This window comes from Bison bison, unplaced genomic scaffold, assembly GCF_000754665.1.
Source record: "Bison bison bison isolate TAMUID 2011002044 unplaced genomic scaffold, Bison_UMD1.0 scf7180017864272, whole genome shotgun sequence".
NCBI classification, from domain to species: domain Eukaryota; kingdom Metazoa; phylum Chordata; class Mammalia; order Artiodactyla; family Bovidae; genus Bison; species Bison bison.
In genome coordinates, this window is record NW_011494844.1 from 589,184 (window position 1) to 599,101 (window position 9,918).

Below are 9,918 nucleotides of genomic sequence, written 5' to 3' on the forward strand. Positions count from 1 at the left end.
TCAAGAGTACTTGGCTATATATCCATTTTAGGTAATCTCATTTATGTTACAACTTCAACTTATTATCAACAATAAACCAATGACTTCCAATGTCGTATCTCTACCCTGGATCAATATTGTATCTGAGAGTCAGTTTCAGATCTCTACTGTCTAATGTGCTGCTTCACATGAATGCCTCAAAGGCACCTTGTGGGTAATTTGTCTAAAAGTAAAATTTAAAGGACAATGAAAATATGACAATCCAAAACCTATGGGATATAGCAAAAGCAGTTCTAAGAAGGAAATTTATAGCAATGCAATCTTATCTCAAGAAACAAGAAAAATCTCAAATAAACAACCTATCCTTATACCTAAAGCAACTAGTATAAGAAGAATAAACAAAACTCAAAGTTAGTGGAAGGAAAGAAATCATAATGATAAGAGCAAAAAAAATGAAATAGAGACAAAGAAAACAACAGTAAAGATCAATGAAACTAAAAGGTGGCTCTTTAGTAAGATGAACACAATTGAAAAACCTTTAGCAGACTCATCAGGATAAAAAAGTGAGAGGATTCAAATCAATAAAATTAGAAAGGAAAAATAAGTTATAACTGATACCACAGAAACAAAAAGAATCATAAGAGATGACAACAAGCAACTATATGCCAATAAAATGGACAACCTAAAACTAAAGTTTCTGATGTTTGTCCTAACTGACTCTCAGCAACAAAAACCAAAGATCCTGGAGAAACTTTGCATCTTCTTTTCACATGCCATTGTTGTTCAGTCACTAAGTCATGTCTGACTCTTTGCAGCCCTATGGACTGTAGCCTGCCAGGCTCCTCTGTCCTTCACTATCTCCCAAAGTTTGGTCAGATTCATGTCTATTAAGTCAGTGATGCTATCTAACCACCTCATCCTCTGCCGCCCCCTTCACACACTACCTAAGTATAATTGTTGAATAAGACTTTCTGATTCATGAATGTATCTTGGGTTGTCTGGTTCTCAGTTTAACTCTATTCCCACTCTAACCTCTTAATTGGTCTCCCCACCTTCCTCTCCAATTTTCCTTTACCTAGTTAACTCACACACATCTTTCAGCTATTAATTCAAATCTGAGTGTTTTGAGACTTACCCACCTCCTCTTTATACACATTCTAGACAAGATCAGACTCCCACACTTGGTTTTTTGATTCTTCATCAACACCCTTCTCCTTCCTTTTTTTCAGCTTGTTTTTATATATTTAATCAACACTTGACTTTGAATTTCATGTGGTCCAGGTGAGAGCACCAGGCTTCCCTGGTGGCTCAGACGGTAAAGCATCTGCTTGCAATGCAAGAGACCTGAGTTCGATCCCTGGGTTGGGAGGATCCTCTGGAGGAAGAAATGGCAACACTCCAGTACTCTTGCTTGGAAAATCCCATGGATGGAGGAGTCTGGTAGGCTACAGTCCATGGGGTCGCAAAGAGTTGGACATGACTGAACGACTTCACTTCACTCATGTGACTGAATTTAATGTGGTCCAGGTGAGAGCATACATTTAGTTCACAATTCTTTGCTCTGTTTCAAGCACAGTTCTTGCCGGTCTGAAGCGCCTCATCTGCATTATGTCAAACACACTCCTGTTGTTGATTCACAGCTAGTGTGTGTGTGTGTGTGTGTGTGTGTGTGTGTGTGTGTATGTTGTGGCAAATAATGAACTTCCACCTGAGGACTGACTTTCACAATCTAAAATTATACAGGCAGGCAATATACTCATTGCTAAAAATAAACGTCTTTTTTCAGTTATATTCATTAGGTTTAGTTCTAAAATCTCAGGTTGTCTTCTGAACTTAAAAATATATTCACAAATTATCTCCCCTAAAAATAGCTGATGAAAAATAGAGAAATTATACAAAAGTTGCATTGGCTGTTAGGGAGTCCCCATGAGCCTACATAATATAGGCTCAGGATAAAAGCAATGATGGCAAAAAAAGAAAACATAAATCTAGAGATGGCACTACATAGAGAAGTGTGAAATAAGATCCAAAAGGCAGGCACATGCCTTTCAAAATTAAGTTAAGTACCTGTTCCACTTAATCATATTTTCCTGAACGAGATGAAAGGCATTAGTCTTCTTCCAAAAGGTAACTTCTTAAAGAAAAAAGATAGTTTCTAAGAAATAGCTTTAACTGTACTAAGCATGTAGAACTCTCCATGTTCCTCTTCTTATTGACATAATGCAGTAAAATATAAATAAAATTTAATCTATTTTATACTTGGTATGGATGCAACTTTCCTCAACCAATAAAAATTCAAGAAAACAGATGATTCCCTAAAATGTACCAGGCTTTTATTTTTATCATAAAAGAAAGTACAAGTTTAGAACTATTATCTAGGTAACTCTAAAAAAAAAAAAGCACTTTAAAAAGTATAAGACTTATGGTAATCTACTTGCTGTTAGCCCAAATTGGGAACAAGAGACTCTTCAAAAGCACTTTCTTCTCTAATATTAAGAATACCTATATTTAAAATATTTAATCCAGAAGACTTAACTTTCTTTTAGTGAGTTTAAAATATGGAGTAACTCTATGGCAGCGTTACTTTGTATTTCTAAACATAAACCCAACAACACTTAGATTTACCATTCCTGTGGCATAATAAGCAGAATCACCAGGATCTAGGAGTCCTAGGATGAATTCTTTGTTCTTTTCCAGAAATAAGCCCATCATGAAGCTAACATTTCAGAACTGATGCTTTTTATAAGTGATTACTGTATTGGGAAAAAAAAAAAACTATAGATTTAACAAAAGCTTTCTAAGTGTGGTGAATTTTCATTATAAGAGGTTTGGATATTATGCATTTTGTGCATAATGCACAAAATCCTTTTGATTTAATAAATGTGTATGTATATATAGAGTACTGTTATATTTTTGAAAACAGTCGATGAAGACACAGACGGTATTCATGTGGCAGAGAAATAAGGATTTTCCTGTCAGGCAAGCCTCATGGATATTTTGCCAAGTTGTGACAAACATCAACAGAATGATGATTTAAGTTCAGATCTGCTGTCTGTATGACAGAGGACGGAAGGAATGAATGCCAGGCATTTTTAAATTATTATCTGCTAAATTTAACACACACTTTAAAGAGGTTTTGCTCACTTTGGTGCTACCTATTAAGTCTTTTGATTTTAAAAAACTTTGATCTCCATGATAGTTTAAACCTTTTAAGTTAAAGATTAAGTCATGCTTATTTTAGAATGTCTAAAATAGTGTGTACAAACATATATGTTGTACATGTAAATACATACATTATCTGTGTATATATATAAATATAAACAAATAAGAGGAAATTGTATGTAGATTTTATATTCAGAACTAGAAATATCAAACAGCAATATTAGAAATGGATTTCACTCCTAATGCAATATCCATTTCTTCATATCTGTCTATAATTTTTCTTAAAAGCCTAATTTGAGAGAAGGACCTCATTTGAAGTTCTGCTATATGGATTTACCTTATATATGTGCTATAAACAGTTATCACTTATTCATTCCAACAGTGTATCCAACAGCTTATTGAAAGAGTCATAAGAGTTCACAAATTTGACTGAACATATGAAAGGAAAAGGGCTTCCCTGGTGGCTCAGATGGTAAAGAATATGCCCACAATGCAGGAGACTCGGGTTTGATCCCTGGCCTGTGAAGATTCCCTTGGAGGAGGAAATGGCAACCTACTCCAGTACTCTTATCTGGAGAATTCCACGGACAGAGGAGCCTGGTCGGCTACAGTCCATGGGGTCTCAAAAGAGTTGGACATGGCTTAATGACTAAAAGACAACAATGAAAAGAAAAGAAATCCTCTCCACATCACATAAGCCCTTGTTATCCTTCGTGTTGTAACACACAAGACTCAACCACCATGACCTAGACATTAATGTCTATGAAGGTCAGAATGAAAATATTATACATCATCTAGCCCTATCTACTAGGTCTTATAATCTTTGCTCTCATTTTATAAATTGCAGGAATTAATTGATTACAAAGGTCAGCACCATAAAATCACAAGGGGAAACTATAATTCCATCTTGAGTCTGTGCTTGTTAAATGACTGCTAGCATTTAAAGCCTCAAAGTTAATTTTATATAAAGTTTTAATTAGAATTTGGAGCAAATACACTCACAAACGCAAATTAATATTTTGACCAGTTTATGTATTTGTAGATACTCTTGTTACAGTGGAAAATATTTCATTAAATTAGAGAAAAACACCCACATCCTTATTTTTCAGTACATCACTTTCTGTATATTACATTCAACATTTATCACATGCATACAAAGGACCTTAGAAGATAACACCTTGGATATTAATTTACTCGATTGTTTTCTTTCTCCTAAGTTTCCAAAATCCAAATTTGTCAATCAGTACATATTTATGGGCTTCCCTGGTGATTCAGCAGTAAAAAATCTGCCTGCCAATGCAGGAGAAGTCGGTTTGATTCCTGGATCAGGAAGATCCCCTAGAGAAGGAAATGGCAACTCACTCCAGTATTTCTCCCGGGGAAATCCCATAGACAGAGGAGCCTAATGGATACAGTCCATGGGATTGCAAAAGAGTCTGACACAACTTAGCAACTTAACAACATATTTATGAAGTAGCTATTTTGACGAGGAGCTGCTGCTGCTGCTGCTGCTAAGTCACTTCAGTTGTGTCCGACTCTGTGCGACCCCATATACGGTAGCCCACCAGGCTCCCCTGTCCCTGGGATTCTCCAGGCAAGAATACTGGAATGGGTTGCCATTGCCTTCTCCAATGCATGAAAGTGAAAAGTGAAAGTGAAGTTGCTCAGTCATGTCCGACTCTTAGTGACCCCATGGACTTCAGCCTACCAGGCTCCTCCGTCCATGGATTTTTCAGGCAAGAGTGCTGGAGTGGGTTGCCATTGCCTTCTCCGTTGAAGAGGAGATTCACTAATAAATCATTTAAAGAGCCCTCCTCAACATCTCCTTCTAAACTGTCTGTCACTAAGCTAGTACTTTCTAGGTAAGTTAGGGTTGAGTGGCTACATATATGCAAAATTTTCCAGCTTATCTCCTCCAACTTCAAAATATTCTTTCAGGCACCATTTTCCATCTTCAGTGTTCTCAGAAAAGAACAGAATGTGTCCAAAGCAAACTAGTAATCCTCAACTTCCTAATCTAGCTTATTCTTACTTTTTATAAATCTTGCTTTATCCATCATTTTTCCTGTACCTTCTACCAGCTCATTTTAAATCATGCAGATTTTTACCATCACAAGGAAATCTTCCACCTCATTCTACTACTTTTAGTGAGCTTCTATACTGATCAATCAACAATCTTCATCTGAAAATTTTACTCTCAGTTGTACTCCTTTGAAACTGGTCTCTTAAGGGTGAATAACAAATGATCTCCTAAACTGTAAACCCAATTGCTTTTCTCAAGCTTCTTACTAAACCTGCCATCATTCATATCTTTCATCTAATATTTTCTCTTAGTCATTCTTAATATTTTATTTTCTTCATAATCAGTAAATAAATCCATCTGTGTTTATTTGGAAACCATGCACCCTTTTCTTTCTACATTTTCTAATTCATCCATTTTACCTGATTAGACACTGGTATTATGTTCTTTAGGTGGCACATATAAGAATTTTATAAAGGAAGCCAGGGGAAAAAGGTGAGTTTGAAAAGATTTCTTGCTCCAAATTAAAGATTAAAAAGTAGTCAACAGAATGTTACCTTTAAGACTTTATGTTGTGAAATGAGAAAGAAATTTATATGCTAGATAAGAATCCCCTCAAAACAGAAACTTGAGTGTGCTTGTTTATATGGTACATGCAATAACTGTGAACTGGAAATCAGCAATAATTATGACAACCATTCTGAAGACTTTCCACCCTTCTCACTTATTCCTCTGTCTGCCCTCATTGCTCTATTCTTTCAAGACCCACAACATAAGCATTTCCATTAACATGGGTCATCTCTTCTCCATTGGTTACTATCCCATCCTTAATGGACTTGCATGCTTTCTTCAACATTTCACTGGAAATGACTGCCAAAGCTTAATAAATCTCTTCTGCAAGTCCCAGATCTTCCTTTTCAGTTCTCTGCATATTACACCTATTTGTCCAAAAATACCTCAAATTCATCATTCCCAAAACAATTTCCATTATTCCATCTATCTTGACCCCAATCTGATTTTTTTCCTCGATGTAATTTTTCTTGGTTTTACTGCCTTGTACTGTCATTTGGATTTAGGAAATCTTAAAATGATATTTCACATTTTGTTCTCTTCTTCTATCTCAACCAATCTGTTGATGATGTCTTCACTTTCTACTTTCATGACTTTTCCTGCATTGAAGTAATTTATTCCTCTCACCTGGCCAAAATCTCACTCCCGCTTTTCCTTTTCTACTTCAATTGTGTCTTAGCAGAGCATATGGACTTCAGTGGAATGTCTCTTTGACTTCTGCTTGAGCAGATGTTCCAAACTAATACTCCTAAAACTTAGTTACAATTACAGAACTCTCATGTTCAACATCCTGCACCAACTTCCCATTCTAGGTTTCTCTACAGGGCCCTCCCAATACTGTAGCAAACTTATCCCAACATTTTCCCAAACACACCATATGCTGCCCAAACCTAAATATTTATTCATTCTTCCAATTTTATATGCACATTTCTTATTTTATTCCTTTGCTAATTCTACAAATCCCTGTTGTTCTGCCTTTTTTTTTTTTAAGTGAAATTATGATCTTACTTTAGTGAAATCACTGGTTCAAGAACTCTGCTTAATAGGTCTTTTCATCCCATGATATAACCTCTCTCTCTGGTTCCTCTGCCTTTTCTAAATCTAGCCTTAATATATGGAAGTTCATGGTTCATGTACTGTTGAAGCATGGCTTGGAGAATTTTGAGCATTACTTTGCTAGTGTACCAGATGAGTGCAATTCTGCAGTAGTTTGAACATTTTTTCGCATTGCCTTTCTTTGAAATTGGAATGAAAACTGACCTTTTCCAGTCCTGTTGCTACTACTGTTTTCCAAATTTGCTGGCATATTGAGAACAGCACTTTCACAGCATCATCTTTTAGGATTTGAAACAGCTCAACTGGAATTCCATCACCTCCACTAGGTTTGTCCATAATGATGCTTTCTAAGGCCCAGTTGACTTCACATTCCAATATGTCTGGCTCTAGGTAAGTGATCACACCATCGTGATTATCTAGGTCGTGAAGATCTTTTTTGTTCAATTCTTCTGTGTATTCTTGCCACTTCTTCTTAATGTTTTCTGCTTCTGTTATGTCCCTACCATTTCTGTCTTTTATATGAGCCCATTTTTGCATGAACATTCCCTTGGTATCTCCAACTTTCTTGAAGAGATCTCTAGTCTTTCCCATTCTAATATTTTCATCTATTTCTTTGCATTGATCAAAGGCAGAGGAGCCAGAGATCAAATTGCCAACATCCATTATATCATCGAAAAAGCAAGAGAGTCCCAGAAAAACATCCTCTTCTGCTTTACTGACGCAGAGCCTTTGACTGTGTGGATCACAAGAAGCTGTGAAAAATCCTTAAAGAGATGGGAATCCCAGACTACCTGACCTGTATCCTGAGAAATCTGTATGCAGGTCAGGAAGAAACACTTAGAACTGGACATGAACAACAGACTGGTTCCAAATCAGGAAAGGAGTACATCAAGGCTGTATATTTCCACTCTGCTTATTTAATTTATATGCAGTGTACATCATGCAAAATGCCAGGCTGGATGAAGCATAAGCTGGAATCAAGATTGCTGGGAGAAATATCAATAACCTTAGATATGCAGATGACACCACCTTTATGGCAGAATAACCTCAGATATGCAGATGACACCACCCTTATGGCAGAAAGTGAGGAGGAACTAAAAAGCCTCTTGATGAAAGTGCAAGAGGAGAGTGAAAAAGTTGGCTTAAAACTCAACATTCAGAAAACGAAGATCATGGCATCTGGTCCCATCACTTCATGGCAAATAGATGGGGAAACAATGAAAACAGTGACTTTATTTTCTTGGACAGAAAAATCATTGCAGATGGTGACTGCAGCCATGAAATTAAAAGACGTTTGCTCCTTGAAAGAAAAGCTATGGCCAACCTAGACAGCATATTCAAAATCAGAGACATTACTTTGCCAACAAAAGTCCATCTAGTCAAAGCTATAATCTGTCCAGTAGTTATGTATGGATGTGAGAGTTGGACTATAAAGAAAGCTGAGTGCCGAAGAATGGATGCTTTGGAACTGTGGTGTTAGAGAAGACTCTTGAGACTCTCTTGGACTGCAAGGAGATAAAACCAGTCCATCCTAAAGGAAATCAGTCCTGAATATTCACTGGAAGGACTGATGGTGAAGCTGAAACTCCAATACTTTGGCCATCTGATGCAAAGAGCTAACTCATTTGAAAAGACCCTGATGCTGAGAAAGATTGAAGGCAGGACAAGAAGGGGATGACAAAGGATGAGATGGCTGGTTTTCATCGCTGACTCAATGGACATGAGTTTGAGTAACCTCTGGGAGCTCGTGATGGACAGGAAAGCCTGGTTTGCTGCAATCCATGTGTTTGTAAAGAGTCAGACATGACTGAGTGACTGAACTGAACTGATGAACCCCCACTGAGATTTATTTGCATCTCATGGGATGTACTTATTATTCCACCTTGTATTATTATTGCCTGTATAATCTTCTCCTGCCTACCCTCATTTCTGGATTGTAAACTCATTGAGAAAAAAAGAAAAAAACAAACAAAAAACAATGCACATTGTGGTGCTCTTCATTAAACAAGAGTTCAATAAACATTTGTTAAATTGGGTTAGCCAAGCAAAGTTTTGCCAAAAATTAAGGGAATTCATTTTAATAATTCCTAACAGACACACTTTTCTCCCTTAGTGTTTTCTGTACAGATCAGGAGAAGAGGTTGAGAACAATAAAAAGCCAAACAATTTCATTCACTTGCCTTATATAAGCATGCATACACTGGGTAAATTAGACCAGAGGAATTAGTGAAGTGTGTTTAAGCCACCAAGGAAAACATTACTATATTACCACAGCTTTTTATTACATACTGGAGAGGCCCAAAATAATTAAAGGGGTTTAAGAAGATCTTGCTTTAGCCCCGGAGTGTGAATTATAAATAGACGAATACTAGGTAAATGCTAGTAGTGTGTTCCACTGGCAGAAAATTTCTAATTAAAACAACTTACCTTATAACTGAGATAACCAAGCAGTATTGTTTCAAAGAGACTTATCAGTGCCACTAAAACCTAAAATATAAATTATGCCTTAATGAGAAGATGCAAAAAAGATATATATTCTGAATATACTATCAATTTATAAATATATGCCTATGTATGTGTGTGCACATATGAGTATGTATATATATCATATATGATATAGGGATTGAAACCGTATACAAGGCCTCGTGTCCTTGTCTTTTGGAGTAAAATGGTGACTCAAGAGTTAATGATTGGGAAATATGAAGATACAGAAACAAGGAAAATCTGTTGGGCTAAAGAACTGATAACAATTTAGACTATAATTCTGGTACATAACAGTATCACTGAAATCCCACAGAAAGATACAGATAAAAGCCTGTTTTTACAGGAAGCAGACTCCCTGTCCAGATGAAAACTGCTGACCATAAGAACATACACCCTAGACTAGTTGAAAGCAGAAGGTTGATCATGCTCAAAACTTCACCTTGATGCCAACCAATCCAAGAAATGTCCATGAGCTGATTACACCCTGCTTTTTGAACACTATAAAACTCCTCATATCCCCTCCAAGAGGGGTCACACAGTCTTCAAGGCATTAGCCCACTGTGGCCCCCTTTGCCTGGCAAAGCAATTAAAGCTACTCTTTTCTACTTCACCCAAAATTCTGTCTCCGTGTTTCTATTTGACTCTGG

General features: G+C 36.6%; 1 protein-coding gene across 3 annotated transcripts in view; it reads right to left on the reverse strand.

Moving 5' to 3' along the window:
• KCNT2 (potassium channel, subfamily T, member 2) overlaps positions 1-9,918 on the reverse strand; it is a 432,444-nt gene that overhangs the window by 259,431 nt on the left and 163,095 nt on the right. For all 3 annotated transcript variants that reach the window (XM_010848761.1, XM_010848762.1, XM_010848763.1), the window contains exon 5: positions 9,215-9,274. In XM_010848761.1, the coding sequence (XP_010847063.1) occupies positions 9,215-9,274 (60 nt within the window). The remainder of the gene's footprint in view (positions 1-9,214; positions 9,275-9,918) is intronic.